The sequence below is a fragment of the Podarcis liolepis genome (assembly GCF_965112155.1).
Source record: "Podarcis liolepis genome assembly, chromosome: 17".
Lineage (NCBI taxonomy): Eukaryota > Metazoa > Chordata > Lepidosauria > Squamata > Lacertidae > Podarcis > Podarcis liolepis.
Window position 1 is genome coordinate 17,531,191 of NC_139571.1, and position 19,474 is coordinate 17,550,664.

General features: G+C 43.5%; 1 protein-coding gene across 3 annotated transcripts in view; it reads right to left on the reverse strand.

The window, feature by feature from the left end:
* Positions 1-844: 844 nt before the first annotated feature.
* SH3GL2 (SH3 domain containing GRB2 like 2, endophilin A1) overlaps positions 845-19,474 on the reverse strand; it is an 86,471-nt gene continuing 67,841 nt past the window's right edge. For 2 of the 3 annotated variants that reach the window (XM_083482340.1, XM_083482339.1), the window contains 8 exons: positions 18,486-18,570; positions 17,968-18,040; positions 13,138-13,281; positions 10,952-11,085; positions 7,084-7,242; positions 6,416-6,519; positions 4,855-4,979; positions 845-2,588 (listed from right to left, as the gene is read on the reverse strand). In XM_083482340.1, the coding sequence (XP_083338466.1) occupies positions 2,389-2,588; positions 4,855-4,979; positions 6,416-6,519; positions 7,084-7,242; positions 10,952-11,085; positions 13,138-13,281; positions 17,968-18,040; positions 18,486-18,570 (1,024 nt within the window). In that variant the 3' untranslated portion in view covers positions 845-2,388. The remainder of the gene's footprint in view (positions 2,589-4,854; positions 4,980-6,415; positions 6,520-7,083; positions 7,243-10,951; positions 11,086-13,137; positions 13,282-17,967; positions 18,041-18,485; positions 18,571-19,474) is intronic. The other variant, XM_083482338.1, reaches the window with a different exon arrangement.

Consider the following 19,474-nt stretch of genomic DNA (forward strand, 5'->3'; position numbering starts at 1 on the left):
AAGTTCATAACTAGAGGTACCACCATATTATGGTTATGATTTGAGAGATAGAAGATAGTTAGCATCAGAAGGGGAGAAACAACAACTCCATGGAAAAAAGGGAAGTCGACAGAAATAAGAGAAAAGATGAAATTGTGTTTTGACTGTATATGCTAAAAATATTGAAACTTAATAAAACAGAATTGGATGAAGCTGCTGATATTGACTTGTGAAGACTTAACAGCTTGGGACTGAGCTCCTTTACCTCCCATAGCATCTTGATGCCTGCATCTTGGGTTAGCCAAAGACCTTTTCCTCTGTTACTTCCTTGTCAAAGGTGAAGCAGGCAACAATCAGAAACAGGGCTTTTTTTGGTGGTGGCACCCCATTTATAAAAAGCCCTTCCTAGGGAGCCTCAAATGATCAGCACTTGTTTTTGTTTTTTGTTTTTTTCAGGCACCAGGCAAAACCATTTTGTGTTATCTCATGTTAGGCATTTGCCAATGGTTCTGTTTTATGTAGCGGTTGTTTTATTCTGTGTTCTTATCGCCGTGGCATTTTTAACGACGAAAACTACATCGGAGCCGATTTTGGCAAAAGGTGGCGCATAAGTATTTCGAAAAAACCAAAAAAAATAATGATTCTGGGAGGGTAAGGAAACTGGGGTGGGTGGGTTGTTAGTTGTTGCTATAGCTAGACAAGTCGGAAACAGGTGTTGATCTCATGCAAATCCCCCAGATTTTTACTAGAGCTCTCCCAAGCCCCCTCTCCAAGCCGCCCTGCCCTAACCTACAGAATGCGATTGTGCTGGCACAACAAGAGAAACAGCAAATCAATGATATGTGGGGGAAAGCACACACACTCATTCACTAGTCAATCCACTAGTCAATTTTTATTTGAAATAACAATGCTCTCCATGGTATAAGTTTATACATTAAAAGCAGGAGGATTGCCGTCGTTTCACACGGTCCAATACTGAAGCGGCACGTCCAAAGCAGTGCAGGAGGAAGAGTCTGTACATATAGAAATATATATGTACGTAGATAGATAAATAGAACTCTGGGCAACTCAAATTAAAACAAACTCTTACAGCAGTTACCAAAAATAGGAACAGTGAATCAGCTAGAGACATCACTATGCACACACAAAATGTAGGATACGGAACGGTGTATATATATATATATATATATATATATATATATATATATATATGACGACTCTGGAGAGGAAAAATCAACTTGAATGTTTTTGCATATATAGCCACATGTCGCTTTAATTGCTCAGCACAAAGATTCTTCTGTTTTGTTTGTTTTTTAGTCCTCATTGAGGGCAGAATATACACAAATGATGTTCGAAGAACACAAGGTAGATGAAAATAAAAATTACATAAAGTGAGTTGCTTTTCATTATTATTTTTCAGTGAAGATGTAGAATAATATTGGGGTTGTTGTTTTTTGTGCCTAGACTTTACACAAAGTGGAAACAGTTGTGTTTGTTTGTTTCTTTAGGTTTTTCTTCTAGCATCATCTATTTGCTGCTGGCATTAGGTTGTTGTTGTTGTTGTTGTTGTTGTTGTTGTTGTTGTTATGTCCAACATTTCTGAGGAAAGCCACATTGGCTTGTGGCGCTTTACTTTCCTGGCCTGGCCTTTGGATGGTTTCAAAAGGTAACCTGGATACTGCACAGGCCTCTATTTAACTATTGCGTATATAAAAGCTGGTTCTACGCCAACAGCGGGTATAGAATAGTGGCGATTCATCTGTGGAGAAACTGAAATATACGCTATGCTGTTTCTCCAAGGACAGGACTCTGTCTTTCCCCTCCCCCTTTATTTTTTCCTTTTTAAGAGAAGAACGACATGAAAAGCTGGTTAGCGATATTAGGCCCGCATAAACCGCAACATTTGGGAAGGGAAAGATGGAACAATCAGGGGCGCTACCCAGCTCCCCGCTTTCGATGGGAGAACTAAAATGGCAGTAGACTGGTGACAGGCTTTTCTTCCCAGCTAACTCAACTGCATCCCCCATTCCCAACACTATGACTGACTCAAATTGCCTACCGCCACTTTCTCCCCCCATCATTCTGCAGACATTGCTCTGTGGCAACCGTGCGTGTGTGAACGTGAAAATCCCACGTGCCTGGGCACACAGCCTGGAGAAGATAACACGCATCACCACGATGTAGCATGACAACACGAAAACCAAGGATTGTCTGTGGGGGCCCAATGACTGGTTTTTTGTTTTTGTTTTAAGAAAAAAACACCACCGCAGCTTGTATTTGTGATGTGGAGTAAGCAGCCATATTATGTATTCATTGCTTTGTTTTTAAAAAGCAGTGGTGTCGACACATGACCTGTTTTATTTATTTCTCGAGGGAGGGGGGAGATTAAGACACGGTGATTCAGCCCTCCTAATGAGGCAAAGCGACGAGAATATCCACGTAATTAATAGGGAAAAAGCCCGACTGGCCATGAAGCATCCCTTCATACCAGTTTTCGTCAATCTGGTTAGTGAGGGTAATGATATCACCCTCTTTAAAACCCAGTTCCCCTTCGTTTTCAGGATCGAAGTCATACAGAGCTCGACAGCACGGCTGGTCCATGGGAACATCTGCAGAGGAAGCGGAGGGAAGAGAGGGGAACAGAAACAAAGGCGCTTAGAGACAGAGAAAGAAATCAATACTGGTAGAAGTCAGGGGTAGGCAATGTGGTGCCCTCCAGCCCTCATCAGCCCCAGCCAGCATGGCAAGGGATGGTGGGCACTGTAGGCAGTGACAACTGGGGGGAACCAGGTACCCTACACATGGCAAAAATAAATAAATCTGGTCCAGCATAAAAAAAAATGCTGGACCTGATGGGCTCTTGGACTGGCTGAGGAGATTAGTCATACTAGCTGATAAATGTCTGGTTATAGCACAGGTTTGGGACATGGGAGGACATATCCCCCTCCATAACCCTGTGCTGCCATCCCAATTTGGCTGCTATTTTCTAAGCATGACCAGGAAACCTGAGAGCCCAGGGTTCCCAGTGTGTGGAATCATTTGCGCCAGGAGTAAGGTAAAGGTAAAGGGACCCCTGACCATTAGGTTCAGTCGTGGCCAACTCTGGGGTTGCAGCACTCATCTTGCTTTATTGGCCGAGGGAGCCGGCGTACAGCTTCTGGATCGTGTGGCCAGCATTACTAAGCCGCTTCTGGCAAACCAGAGTAGCACACGGAAACACCGTTTACCTTCCTGCCAGAGCGGTAGCTATTTATCTCCTTGCACTTTGACATGCTTTCAAAGTGCTAGGTTGGCAGGAGCTGGGACAGAGCAACGGGATCTCACCCCGCCACAGGGATTCGAACCGCCGACCTTCTGATCGGCAAGCCCTAGGCTCTGTGGTTTAGACCACAGCGCCACCCACGTCCCTTGTGCCAGGAGTAGCTAACTTTATTTGGTGGCCCTCTGAGGGTACCGTACCAGAAATGGGTGTAGACAAAATCAAGTGGGGCAACCCACACAGAGATCCACACCTCACAGGAAGCATGCACAAATGCACCCCAACACTGTGCCAACTGAGTTTTTAATTTTTGCTTCATAGGAACACTTGGTTTTTTAAAATTATTTATTTAAAAGGAGCATGGTGGGCATCTTGAGGGAAACTGGCCTGTGGTCTAGATCATGTCCTCAGACCAAGAATTGCATATCTCAGCCTAGACATATTCAATGGTTTGCACCCAGTACCAGGACCACATTTTATACTGAATGAGCTGGGGTGGAGTCAGGAGGTCTTTGGTCAACACAGATTATGAAGGTAAGCATGGGCCCCTCTTTGGGGAGCCACCACCATTTTCTGTCTTTGCTGCCAGTTGGGTTGGTAAATCTACCAATGGCATTGGATCAGCAACACATGGAGGAATGCTTTAGGCATTGCAACCTCACAACCTGTCAGCGCCTAAATGACATTGAGCATCAGAATAACTTGGCCACGATAAGGAAATTTTGCCCATGGTATAACTATTTCCCACCTTCCCATCTCGACTCTCTGGCACTCTAAACAATCTAAATAACCTAGCAATTCTAAAATATAGACGTGCCTTTACTCTCGCAAGATTGAATGTATTGACCTTGGCTGTATTTGAGGGACGATTCCAACAGATTCCACATGAAAAACGCTTATGTCCCTGTGGAGATGGCAGCACTGAATCGGTGGTGCATGCCCTTCTGGCTTGCACCCTTTATAAAGACTTGAGGAATGAGATTATCACCCCTCTTTTATTGTCCATTCCGGGTCGCCCAGCCACTGCCCCAGTGTCCTTTCTCTTGGCAGATCAAGATGAGCAGGTGACAGCAAAGGCTGCAAGGTTTTCAGCTGGGACAATTCGAATAAGATCCACTATTTGACTATTGATTAAAAACCCTAATATGTATTTTATAAAATTGACTTTTTAAATTCTTTGTATATCGTATTGTTGTTTTATTGCTATGGCCGATGGCTGGCGCAAATAAATATTCATTCATTCGTACTGTGAGAATAAAAGGAGATAATGTCATGTGCGCCAGCTTTGTCTTTTTGGAGGAACAGTAGGAAAAATATAAATGTATGACAGATCAACCAATGAATTACGCTGACAGATGCCCCTGCTTTTCAATGCTCCTTGTCTCATATCCAAGGGCGAAAGTCTGTGCATTTCTTCCATGGTGAATTATGTTAGGTGTGCCCATGCATCTTTCTACAGAATTCATCCTTTGGGCATTCCTAGCCAGAAACTGAAAATGCTATTGCAGGAGTCGCTCATGCCAGCGTTTGTCCTTGTTTAGTATAATTTTCGGAGCAACCCCCAGAGAGACTTTACTATCATATGTTCCCCACCCCTCCTTTCCACCTTCTCTTACTTGAGGGCTTGGGAGTGGTGGCATTAGAGAGCCCTCCATTGTGCTGATTGTTTTCAGAGAAGTCCAAACTCATGCGGGGCTTTGGCTGATACTCTCTTCTGGGCTGAACTGAGGCATCTTTTATCCTGCCAGAAGATAAGCAAATCCTGAGCAAGCAATTCATCAGCAAATCGTAAGCACCAAGACTAATGAAAGACAAAAAGTTTCCCTTGAATTCTGAATAAACTAGAGTCTCTTAGATATTTTGTTTTGTTTTGTTTTGTTTTGTTTTGGTATATTTATAACCAGGGCTTTTTTCAGCCGGAGCTCACCAGAGCTCAGCTCCTGCACCTCTCAGGTGAGCACCATTGCCATTCTAAAAGAACAAGAGAGAAGTTCATGATGAGCTCTGGTACCTCTTTTTCTAGAAAAATAGCACTGATTATAACCCTTCATCATAGTAGATCCTTTTGTACCTTTTCCTGGAAGGTCTGATTGCAAAAGACCTCAGGAAAGCTGTGTTTCTGCAAAGCTGTCATGTTCTGCGGTTTGAGGTCACATTTGCAGTGGAACTGAAGCTATGCAGATTCCCCGGCTCACTGAATATATTGAACTCTCCGTTGATAGAATGCAACAGACTGGACTTGTCCAAGGTGCTTAAAGTCAACAGTAGAAAGACTATATATAGTTGAGTAAAAGTGTATTAGGTAGCTCCAAAATCTTCCTGTCAACAACTTACAGAATTTAAAACAAGCAAAGAAGCCACCTCCAAGCTTTGCAACACCTGAAATCGGTACGCATGACTTCAGAATGAAAAAAGGGAACTAACCCCACCACCAGTCTTTAGAAGTAACATTTCAATCCATCTGTATCTGTTCTTTTACTGGCATGGGAGCAACTGTGCGAATACTAGTAAGGCTAGGGATGGTGATGGTGGTAGAGACCTCATCACAATGAGGATGTTTTTGATTGAGTGCCTGCTGCAAAATATAACATGCTCCACCCCTAAGTTACACTTACACATCTTACTTCCTGGTGGCTGCAACCAATGGGATTTAATTTATGTGTTAAAAGACTGAACAGATCAACAATACAATTTCAAGCCTGTTTTTTCTGGTTCAGCACTGCTGACATGTTTGCACAGACAATATACAGTGGTGCCTCGCAAGACGAAAAGAATCCGTTCTGTGATTCTCTTTGTCTAGCGGTTTTTTCGTCTTGCGAAGCAAGCCCATTGACAGATTAGCGGATTAGCGCTATTAGCGCTATTAGCAGCTTTTAGCGGCTTTTAGCGGCTTATCGGCTGATCGGATCAGCTGATAAGCGGCTTAGCGGCTTAGAAAAGGGGGGGAAGGGGAAAAAAACCCCGCAGGAACTCGCAAGACATCGTCGTCTTGTGAAGCAAGCCCATAGGAAATTCGCCTAGCGAAGCACCTCCAAAATGGAAAACTCTTTCGTCTAGCGAGTTTTCCATCTTGCGAGGCATTCGTCTTGCGGGGCACCACTGTACACAAATTGAAACATATATTAAGCCTCAGATCCCCACCCCCCTTTTTTAAGAACATCAGAAATATTTAGCTACCTCTCTTCCAACTTGGAACTAACTTGCTGGAGGATCTGTGTGGCTTGCCTGTGGTACTCCAGTTGGGCTTGTACAAGGGCAGATAGCTGGCTCACTTGCTCGATCTGAAAAAGAGAGATATTGAAAACGTGTGTTGATTATTGTCGTGCGGCTTATTCAAAGAGCTTTCGTAAAGGCACTAACACTCCAACATGCAAGAAACAGTGGATAAAGTATTATCTGTATTGGACTGGCGAGCCAAAGTGAACATAAATGTATGTAGACTTGTGTTAGGAGCTCACTTCAGCAGGAAATGGGCAGAACCATTGGTATACCAGTGGCAGACTGGTCAATCAGTATTGGGCATTTTTGGAGAAAGAATCATTCGATTCCAGCTGGGTTCTGGAAGGAGGGCTAGATAGACGTTGGCCCGGGGCAGAAAGGTGCTTCTTATGTTAAGAGTCCATACACAGACTAGCTTGCACACAAATAAAACATTATTATTGTGCATGCTTGCTCTGTTGATTTAAGAAATACGATGATGCATATTCATGGAAGAGAGTCTAGGAAACATGAACACAAAACTCAGTTCTTTTATTTTGTTTTTCTACTCGTTTAAAAAGTCGTTAAACTGCCAACAAACATGTCAATACTACAACACATTCCAAGGAGATAAGAGATTTGCTCACATCCATTTCTAGCAGATTAAACATGCTCAACTCAGCAACTTCCTTTGACTCATCAAACTTCTCCAGAGCCGCACGGAGTTCTTCATCTGGGATTTTGCCTTGCCTTTTCTTCTTGTAATCGAAATCCAGGCGTCTGCCCTCCAATTTTTTAAGGTGATGCTGAAGAGGGGGAAAGGGTGGAGAGAGATTCTGCAAGTCCTCGCCTCTGCCTTACAAACGCAGTGGACTAAATAAAGACTATACATTCAAACTTATATGGAATGAGTTGACTAAGTACCCACAAATTCTGCTGTAGAATCAAGTCCGTATGCTGCTCATATTGCAGATAAAGGGCAGAAGTCATAGTTGGTAGCTGTTTAGATGTGAAACTACCCTATCAGAGTGAGTGAAGGCCAAAATACATAGAATAGGAGAACCACACAGTCATATTTTTTAATAGAACATTATTTGCCTAAATATGCAACTTATTTTTTTTATATTAAAAAAACCAAGCAATTTTAGCTTGCAACCTGATTTTTGTCTCACTGTATGAAATATACTCAGAGAAAGGCTTCAGTTTATTTCAGGTAGTCGGATAAAAACAGTCAGGGTGTAGCCTGGCTTGTAGTCCCTGCCAGACCCAGGCTATATATCATGTAACCACACCCTAGGTCACACCTGATAGGTTAGTTCAAACTTCCCTTCTGGAGCCGGATTGGACGGCTCCACTGCCAATCAGATGCTGCCTTCTAGAATCCTCCCTGCCTATTATTCTAGAATCCCAACTCCAGACATAACACTGTAGTGGATAGGAAAGCTTCACAGTGAATTCAAGACCAACTGTGCATCTTAATTACATCCTTATTTATTCAAGGACCACACACTGCTTCCTTGAATTTTGACAACTACCAACTACATCAGAAACTATGTTTATCACAAGAATGTGGCCTTTCCAGGCTCTAGAGATCATCAGGAAAAGTGGTACTCCGAGATCACCCTTGTTTTATTTTGTTGATTGTACAGCATTTCAGTGGCTACCCTCCTACCACAATTAAAACAATAAGTAGGTGTTTATACTGACAGGAAATTCCATCAAATTTGCAGTCCTTGAAGAAAGCAGTACTGCACAAGACTTCACTGCAGAGGGAGCTGAGAGTGCATCCAATGTAGCACAAAGTTAAAGTTGATTAGTGATGTTCTTGTTGCGCTGGCGAAACATTGTTGGACAAGGGAAAACATAAGTACTTTACCAGGCATTGCTGTGAAACAAATTGCACAATAAACATTGGCTGTTGCACAACAAACTTCCACTAGCGCAACTGCTGCATTGAATTTCTTTGCCGCACAACCTTTAAACCCTGCCATCTGCTAGCAAAAATGGTGGATATGGGCCACAATTATGGAGGCAATCCTGCCAAGCTACTTCACTGCCCAGTTCTAGGGAGCTTATTAGCCTTTAAAAAAAATAAAAATTGGCAGAAAGTTAAGAGATGGTAACATGACTGGTGTCTTCTGCTGCTGTTGCTTTCCTATTGCTCTTTGGGTTTATTTGTTTTTAATCTGTGGATGGTTGTGGGGTTTTTTCGTGGTTTTTTTGAAAGCTGTGATATAAACAACCTTTCATTTGCCTAAGGTGTACTTACAGCCCACTAAATTAAAGGACAGTTTAGGCAAAGGGACCCCTGACCGCTGGGTCCAGTCGCGAACGACTCTGGGGTTGCGGAGCTCATCTCGCTTTATTGGCCTAGGGAGCTGCCGTACAGCTTCCGGGTCATGTGGCCAGCATGACTAAGCCGCTTCTGGTGAACCAGAGCAGCACAAGGAAACACCATTTACCTTCCCGCCGGAGTGGTACCTATTTATCTACTTGCACTTTGATGTGCTTTCGAACTGCTAGGTTGGCAGGAGCAGGGACAGAGCAACGGGAGCTCACCCTGTCGCGGGGATTCGAACCACCGACCTTCTGATCAACAAGTCCTAGGCTCTGTGGTTTAACCCACAGTGCCACCCGCATCCCCCTGTGTATGCTGCTTTATCAAAATTAAGTGGTTTTTGGCAGGAGGTTGCTAGGTTGGCAGGAGCAGGGACCGAGCAACAGGAGCTCACCCTGTCGTGGGGATTCGAACCACCGACCTTCTGATCAACAAGTCCTAGGCTCTGTGGTTTAACCCACAGTGCCACCCGCATCCCAAAGGACAGTTTAGGAATATCTAAAATAAAAATACAGTGGTGTCCCGCAAGACGAATGCCTCGCAAGACAGAAAAGTCGCTAGACGAAAGAGTTTTCCGTTTTGGAGGTGCTTCGCAAAACGAATTTCCTATGGGCTTGCTTCGCAAGACGACAATGTCTTGCGAGTTCCTGCTGTTTTTTCCCCTCCCCCCCCTTTTTCTAAGCCGCTAAGCCGCTTATCAGCTGATCCGATCAGCAGCTAAGCCGCTAAAAGCCGCTAATAGCGCTGATCCACTAATCCTTCAATGGGCTTGCTTCGCAAGACGAAAAAACCGCTAGACAAAGAGAATCACAGAACGGATTCTTTTCGTCTTGCGAGGCACCACTGTAATAATTTTACAAATAAAACATTTTTTCAAGTGCTCTTCAGTCAATTAGAGCTGGAGCTCTGAGTGAGCTTGCAGATGCCTGTATCCAAACACCAGTGTCTGAACAGAACTACAATTCTCAGCCTGCTGGGGAAGATGCTATCATGTAGATGAGGACCGCAACACTGGCCACCAGGGAATGTTCTCTTAGTTTTGACTTTGGAGTAGGAACTTGCCGCTGGGAGTGATTTCTATTCTTGGAATCCTTGCTTCCACTTTTAAGTACATTCTCCCTGTGCTGCACTGCATAAAGGGTTGGATCCAGTGCTATGCACTTACCTGGGGGTCATCCCGTTGAAGATTCACTTCTGAATAAACATACATAGGATTGCAGAGTTAAAATTAGCTGAGCAATGTTATATATTGGTATGACCACCATTTAACTACTCCTTCTTCTAAGATAGAGATAGGTGATGATAGATAGATTATAGATAGATATTATTATTATTATTATTATTATTATTATTATTATTATTATTATTATTACCCCGCCCTCCCCAGCCAAGGCTGGGCTCAGGGCGGCTAACAAGCAATATAAAAACAAGCTGAATGAATACAACTTAAAAACAAGATTAAAATACAACATTAAAATATAGAAACATTAAAATATTAAAATGTAGCCTCATCACAGGAGGAGAAAGAAAAAAGAAAGAGGGTGAGGGAATCAAATTGGCTCCAAGCCAAAGGCCAGGCAGAACAACTCTGTCTTACAGGCCCTGCGGAAAGAAATCAGATCCTGAAGGGCCCTGGTCCCATGAGGCAGAGCGTTCCACCAGGCCGGAGCCGGTGTTGAAAAGGCCCTGGCTCTGGTTGAGGCTAATCTAACTTCCTTAGGGCCCGGGACCACTAGGGTGTTGCTATTTATGGACCTTGAGGCTCTCTGTGGGGCATACCGGGAGAGGCGGTCCCGTAGGTACGAGGGTCCTAGGCCATAGATGATAGATGATAGATGATAGATAGATACATAGGATAGATACATAGGATAGATAGATAGGATAGATAGATAGAAAATATTGTGTGTGTGTGTGTGTGTGTGTGTGTGTGTACGTACACACACACACAATTAAATTACAGATATGGAGCAGGGCAGAGGTAAGGTGAATACAGTGCAAGCATACCAACAGATCCAATCAGGTCTCCCGCCAGTGCATGTGCATGTGCACTGCACTGACCTCACCCCTTGGTTTCTCTATCCTGGTATCCTGTATTATGTGGAATAGAAAGGAGGAGCTACAGAGCAATGGTTCTGCTGTGTATCTTGCAATGGCCAGTTAATTTCTCAGCAAATTACCTGTATTTCTCTCAGATCTTTGTCATGAAGGTTTTGAAGGGGATCAATAAAATTCTGTTTCACATCAATGTCCAAAGAATCTTTCACCTCAGAAAGTTCCCTCATTGCTTCCCCAACGTCACCGAGAGCTGGGCCTGAAGAAATGGAAGAAGAGTTTACTTAATCTTGATGAAGAAATAAAGACTGTGCTTCCACATCAACATAGAGCAGGGCAAGTATTGAGAAGTTCATTACAGAAATAAAATTCTAAGCACGGTTCCTAAGCGCAGTAATTTCTCAGGAATCAAAAACACAGGGGTGAAAACCAGCATTAATCATACGCAAATAGACCCACTGAAACCGCTGGATTTAATCCACTGATTTCAATCATTCTAATGTACAACTAATGTTGAATATCACTAAAGGCATTCTAGGCAACAGAACTTCTGTATCATGGCACATAATCATGCAACTCCCTCCCAGATGACCATTGGTTGTCTGCTATGTTGGCCTCATTCAGACCCAGCCTGGGGAATACCAGCCATTAATTTGTTTATTTGTAAAAATCAATAGTTTTCCACACTTCTAGTGTGGAAATCGGGCTCTAGTGCAGCTAAGAAGATTAGAAACAAAAGCTTATAAGCATGGCAGGATGTGAAAAAGCCTATCTATATCTATCTATCATCTATCTATCTATCTATCATCTATCTATCTATCTATCTAGCTAGCTAGCTAGCTAGCTAGCTATGTCTATCATCTATCTATCTATCTATCTATCTATCTATCTATCTATCTATCTATCTATCTATCTATCTATCTATCTATCATCTATCTATCTATCTATTATCTATCATCTATCTATCTATCTATCTATCTATCTATCTATCTATCTATCTATCATCTATCATCTATCTATCTATCTATCTATCTATTTATCTATCTATCTATCCATCATCTATCTATCTCTAGCTAGCTAGCTATTATCTATCTGTCTCTCTGTCTATCTATAACTATCTATCTATGCTTATGTGAGTAGACAATGCTCATAGGATCAGGGCATCCCTTTTCAGTGGACATCTCATGAAAGCAAGATAGTACAGTGGTGCCTTGCAAGACGAAAAGAATCCGTTCTGTGATTCTCTTCGTCTAACGGTTTTTTCGTCTTGCGAAGCAAGCCCATTGACGGATTAGCGGGTTAGCGCTATTAGCGCTATTAGCGGCTTTTAGCGGCTTATCAGCTTATCGGATCAGCTGATAAGCGGCTTAGCAGCTTAGAAAAAGGGGGGGAGGGGGAAAAACCCGCAGGAACTCGCAAGACATTTTCGTCTTGCGAAGCAAGCCCATAGGAGATTCATTTTGCGAAGCACCTCCAAAACGGAAAACTCTTTCGTCTAGCAAGTTTTCCATCTTGTGAGGCATTCGTCTTGCGGGGCACCACTGTAGATTAAAAAGTAGATATTAAAAGCACTTGTGCCTGTAAGCCCTAGTTCAGACTGAAGGTTATCTGTGCATGCTAGAGAAAATTACATGAGCCCAAGGGTTGCTACTATGCCCAGCAGTGTATATTCTGTATAATTAGCCTTTGTGTGAAACAGCCCCAAATGTTTAACTGTCAGAAAATAAGCGGTATTGAAGTCTGGGAGGAATATCCGCTTTGTCCTGGATCTTAGGCAAGTCAATTGAAAAATCGAATGTTTTGGCTCAACAACTTTAGGGTTTTCCTTTTAAAAGCTCAAAAACATTTGGGGTATCTTGGTTTTTACTTTTTGAAATATGGCAACCCTACATATGGCGTGTTGTTGAATTTTTGTACTGGGAGCTTGCGTCTGATACAAACTATTCTCCAAAGGTCCAGTTATGAACATTTAATTCATAAAAGAACAATTTGGCAAAACAGATGCAGAGATTCAAAGCAAATTGTGGCTGCAGCTCCACATTTTGCATGAGGGTTCTCTGCATGTGCTTAGTCCTGGCCCTCCCACATGGGAAAAATCTGCCTGAATAAATGTGTGGTATGTTGTGATTTTAAATCTTGTTGTGAGCCACTTTGTGGGGAACTTCTCTCAAAAATCAGGACATAATTTTTTTAAAATAAATAAAATGTGGCATAATCAGGTTTTGCCATTTTTGTGCCACCTCTGGAGGCCTAACCCCGAGAAGGTCCAGCCAGAGGTATCTTACAGTGCGGATTTTAAAAATCACATTACCAAAGTTGCATTCGTCTCCAAGTTCTTTTCCAAACTTCAGCATCGCATCTGCTAACAGGGCCTCCGCCTGTTGGTAACCTGGTCCTTTCTCCTGGCCTCTGATTTTGGACATAGTGTTGAGCATGTTGAGTCTAGCTCTGGAAGCTGCAAGCAAGCAAACAAGCTAATTAACCCAAGAAAAGGTGACAACACAGACCAAAGACAGAATAATAATTTTAAAAAGAGTTCTCCCAGTGAGTTCTTCAGCCATGGTGAAACTCCATTTACTCCAAGATTTGCCACAGTCTGACCCCCTCTCTCCTTCTGTAATCCTCATAGAACTCTAGCCCAGTGGTTGCCATTAATTTGACTCTGAATTGATTTTAGAATTGAATTGATTTTAGAATGTATTTCAATTAATTGATTGTGATTTTATGTAAACTGTGTTACTTTTACTGTTGTTAGCCACTCTGAGCCCGGCTTTGGTTGGGGAGGGCGGGATATAAATAAAATTTTATTATTTTATTATTATTTACAAAAGCACATGTGTTGTCTCTTTCTTCAGGTTGTGTTTTCTACAGCTCAGTTACATTTGTTGTGAGACATTTGTGTGATAGGCAGTATAGGGTTGGTAAGAAAAGAGGAGGGGACGGGAGAGAGAGGGGTGGTGGGGTGGTGAAGCTTATGTTATTTTACTTAGTGCATGTGTGGGGGTTTTGTGCCAGCATCACTTGAGTAGGTTCATGATCATGATCATCATTTTTTATTTGTATGCCACCTTTCCACAGCTAAAACAATGCTCAAGGCGGCTTACAATATGAAAAGATTTACATGATCACAAACATAGCAAAGTAGTCATAAGGTAAAGGTAAAGGGACCCCTGACCGTTAGGTCCAGTTGTGGCCGACTCTGGGGTTGCGGCGCTCATCTCGCTTTATTGGCCGAGGGAGCCGGCGTACAGCTTCCGGGTCATGTGCCCTGCATGACTAAGCCGCTTTTGGCGAACCAGAGCAGCACACAGAAACACCGTTTACCTTCCCGCCAGAGCGGTACCTATTTATCTACTTGCACTTTGACGTGCTTTCAAACTGCTAGGTTGGCAGGAGCAGGGACTGAGCAACGGGAGCTCACCCCATCACGGGGATTCAAACCGCCGACCTTCTGATCAGCAAGTCCTAGGCTCTGTGGTTTAACCCACGGCACCACCCGCATCCCAAAGTAGTCATAAAAACAAATAAAACACATTAAGAACTACATAACCAAACTGAACAACTTCCACACAAAAATAATGATACAAAAAGTTAATATCAGTGCAGTGGTACCTCAGGTTAAGAACTTAATTCGTTCTGGAGGTCCGTTCTTAACCTGAAACTGTTCTTAACCTGAGGTGCCGCTTTAGCTAATGGGGCCTCCCGCTGCCGCCCCGCAATTTCTGTTTTCATCCTGAAGCAAAGTTCTTAACCCGAGGTACTATTTCTGGGTTAGCGGAGTCTGTAACCTGAAGCATCTGTAACCTGAGGTACCACTGTAATATCAGTTAATATCAGTAACAACAGCAAAAACTCATATCAAAGAAAGGTTCTCTTTCTATGATTCTTCTGCCTACATGGGTGCCTTGGGCAGCAGGGAAGAGAGACAGCACTGTTTGCTTCCTTCTTTCCTCTAAAGCTCTGTATCAAGTGAGCAGACTGCCTGCTTTCCCACCCCCAATGCCTGGCACTACAACTATCAGCACACTGGACAGCAGACAGTCGTAATAAGCTTAACCCACTCACTCTTTCTACGTGGTTCCAAGGAAGCTGTAGCTCAAGAGACTTTCTGAATGCACAAAAGATCCTCATAGCACATCAGTAATGAGAGGAGCATGGATATGTGTTTCCCCGCCTTAAAATATATGCCAGCTGCAACCGGGAAAGATATGAAGCCACACTCACATGGACTGTAAAGGGACCTGGAGTAATTTATGCATGCACACAACTCCTCCGTTGTGGATGCATGACGCATACATTTTGTAGCTGGGTATCTGTCTCAGAGTACAAAACCTATCCTAGGAAGCAAACCTTATTATCTCGGTGACTCATCTATGAAAATGTGTTTTGGCTGTGGTGCCTCTGCAGCACAAATTGCTCACTAACACATAACGTATATATCGCAACCAAACCCACGAGATGGCAGGGGAAATCATCAGAATTCTGTTGCTCAGAGTGGGAAACAGAACACTATAATGATACCGGTGGAGTGCAGGATGGCAAGTAATGGTTTGCGCCATTGCACTCTGTTTGTTCCGCTGCAAATCCTTTCCGGGCTCACTAAATCTTTTCCAGTCCTCTTGAAACCTTGAACCCCGCGGGGAACAACGAAACAGTCAAACTGTTGCACAACCCCCTTGCAGTCTTCAGATGAAGGCTGGATTGGAAATGGTGTCTATTTTCATAAAGAAGTTTGTCCCAAACCAGACATTGCCCCTCCCCAGTGCCCCTGCCTCTTTCCGCAGGTGCTTAATCTGACTGGAACTCTGCACCATGAGAGATCCAGAATACACGAAGTTCCTATATGCATACACTGTATGTGCCCAGGACCCCCTTTTCAGACACCCCACTGTCTGAAACTCAATGCATGTTGGTAACAACTGAAAAGAACCAACATCACTTGCGTAGCCAAGAAATATTTCAAAGTTTGATTTCCATCCATTCCATTTTTACCAAACGCTCTGATATGGAACCAGATGTCAACACCTTGCAAATAAGCAATGTTTTAATTCAATACACATCAGAGTTCTGGGTCAATACCAGGATGTGAGGAGACTATGTTGCTTAAGATTTTCAACCTGCGGTTTGCCCTTTGAATCTAAAGTGTTTTCAACAGGACGTCAGAGCTTCTTGCCTCATTTAGCAGCTGGCACAATTCAAGAGCACTGACTGGAACAGAAGTGGGTGTATTCAGTAGCCTAGGGACACAATGCAGTTAGACTTCACCTGTAACCACAGCTATTACGCACAGAATGACTCTGCAGACTATAACTAGTGAGACCATACTTTCCCAGGCTTCTTCCACCATGAAGGACAAAAACCATTACCTATTTCTGAGAAGTATTTCCCATCTTCTGAATGCATGTGTACGAGCACAGCATACAATCCACAAACACACCAAGAAACCAGACTCAGCATTGTCTCCCTACCACATCTGCACATAGTGATAAACATGCAGTGAGAGATACAGGCAGACCAAGAGCACACACAAGACCCCAGATTCCATCCCTGACATTTTATCCATGGCTACTAGTCACAGTGACTCTACCGATGCTGTCAGAGGCATTCTAGCTCCAAATGCCCATTTTCTGGGAATCGCAGGTGGGCAGAGTGCTGTTGAGCTCATGACCAGCTTGCAGGAATTTCGTCTGTCATTGTGGGAACAGGAGGATGGACTAGACTGGCCATTGGCCTGCTCCTGCAGGCTCTTCTTTTCTTTTATGGCATGATGAGAAGGTGGACAGTCAGTGACAGTCAGAGTAATATTAATAATAAATAATACATTTTTATTTATACCCCGCCCTTTCCAGTTCAGAAAAATGGGCTCAGGGTGGCTAACAACAAATGTAAAACACTTACCGTATTTTTCGCTCTATAAGACGCACTTTCCCCCTCTTGCTCTTCTGGCTTCAGGGATAGCCACGCAAAGCCTCTTGAGCACAGCAGGAGTGCTCCTCCCTCTTCGCTCAAGAGGCTTTGCGTTGCTTTCTTGTTTCTTGTTTTTCTCCTCTAAAAACTATGTGCGTCTTATGGTCGGGTGCGTCTTACAGAGCGAAAAATACGCTGATTGGTAAAACAAAAAGCAGCTTAGAATACAGTATAAAATGTGAATAACAATAAATTCAGAATTCAAAAATCAGTTTAGGAGAAAACCCATCCAATAAACATTAGATGATCACCAGGGCTAGCAGGATAAATTAGTCCTATTTGGGCCAGCGAGGAGACCAGGGGAGAATTAGCTGTGGGATCCCAGAGCGGGTAATCTTCATAAAAAGGGGAAGGGGAGGGAAGGAAGGGGAATAAAAGATCAGGCTAAGTTCAAATTGAAAGCCAGGCAGAATAGCTCTGTCTTACAGGCCCTGCGGAAGGAAGTTCAATCCTGCAGGGCCCTGGTCTCATGGGACAGAGCATTCCACCAGGCTGGAGCCATCACTGAGAAGGCCCTGGCCCTGGCGGAGTAGGCAATGGCTTGGTTCCTAACATCCACTCTCCTTATGGAACAGAATTTTGCTGAAATGGCAGGACTCTACCGCCTCCTCTGTAGCCCTCAAAATCCATTCCCAAGTTTTGGGGAACAGGAAGGCATTGGGCACAAGGCACTTAAGGAGGAAGACAGAACTGACAAATACCAGGCTCCTCTTGTCCTAGCTGAAGCACCTTCCACTCATACAAGAGCACCTTAAGAACTAAGGCAAAGGGGGCTCAGGATGACAGTGTCGGGTGTCTTTTCTTTTCACTGTACAAAGGAGCCCTGAATGTTGAGATTCTGGTCAACATGTGGAAGTGAGACTTTGCTGAAAAGGGGAAAGCAGAACAGCCTTCTGTGTAGATTAGGATGTTCCTTGCACTGATGTACATTCAAGAAGTATGGCAACAAAGGCCAGTGAATTCCTCACCTTAGATTCAGTGTCCATGCATCAGTAATGACAAAGCTCTTAAAACCATCTATATACGTCATACTTTGCACAGAGAATATCTCTCCTACACATCATTTCCTACTCTGCTGTTGTTTTTTGATAAAAGCCCATCTGAAGCAGCACTGGAAAAAAGTGAGTGAACTTTTAATCAACATGCACTCTGATTCCCAAAGAAGGACAATTACCTGGGTTAGGTTGAAGGTATTCTGTTGTCCTGGCCATTATTTCCATCACAGCCCTGCTGGTGACATCCACTTTCTGCAATTAGAAGAAGAAGAAGATATAAAAGGGAGAGAGGAAACACCCAGTGAGGATGGATAATCCAATACTTTTTGTTTTCTGTATTTATTTTTCCATCATTCTTCATTATATGTGGTAGATGACACAAATGTGCTAGTTCTGTCAATAGCAACTACACATTAACAGACCCAACACACTGCTGTTCTCCCCTAACATGTTACTGGGTATGTGGCAAAATCCTATGCCTGCCATGATAGAAAATCTATAATGCTGCAGACTCTGCCTCATGCAACAGCTTCCTTAATGAGCCAGAACAGGGACAGAAACCTTCAAGAGCCTATAGCAACCACTGGTTCCAACAGCCACTACAGACACCTGGCACAGGTGAGCCCGCTTCTAGATTTCACCTGGCCCCAGTTTCTGGGAGGGCGAGAGCTGCTACTCACTCATCCTCTGGCAGTACCTTGCTTTTTCTTGCAGAGAAGATCAAGGAAGTCACTCCCTGACTGTTTTCCTTCCTTGTTCTCTCTTTTGTTGACATCTCCTGCCTGCAGTTGGGAAGGAGAAGAGTAGGGAAAAGCAACCAATGTCAGATAGGACAAGAAAGGAAAACTGGGGAGCAATTGTCTACTTCCATCCTTAAAAATAAAAGCAAGGCACCTATTAGTTGGTTAGTGAACAGCTGAAGCCCTTTACTCACCAAGACCACAAGGGGGATCTCCGACTTTGAGTGTCAGGCATCAAAGATGTCAAGACAGAGAGTCATCTACAGGCTCTGGGAGGCTTCTATGTATGTTATGCCTCATTGGGAGGTGAACATATAACTCAAGCCTTCCTTTCAGAGAAGCTAAGGCTCAATAAGCTATTACCAGTCTTCTGGGCTCTAGATATTCTCAATATTCTACTCTGAATATTCTACAGTGTATCTCCTAAAATGGAACCATTGTGGTAAACAATGCTATAGCTGGGAAACTGAGTCAAATTTTGAAGCAGGGGGAGAGTTCTGGAGATTATTCAGCCCCATTCAGCCCCATTCACTGGTATTAAAACACTTGATAAGGTTCAGTGTGAATACATTGAAGACATGTGGCACCTTGAGGTGAAGGCCAAAATGGCATCCCTTCCCCATTCCCTTCCCCATTTCACAAGTCATCAGACATGCAGTGGAATCTTAATTGGAAGCACGAGCAATGAGACAGTGCCTCCACTGCACCCAATAGTGGGAGGCTGGCTTAGAGGCTGCAGAGCAGGCCGCGTGGAACACACAAAGATCTGTCTTTCAGCACCTCTGCCTAACTATTGCATGAGGTGGCCACATCACTCTGCAGAATGGTAGGACCGGCCATGCTCCCAAACCCAGCAGAACACAGCCAACTTTCAATAGCTTATGCAGAAACCTGAAAATAGTCCTCTTGCACTTGCTCAGCTACCATCCTTGACCAAATATCTACC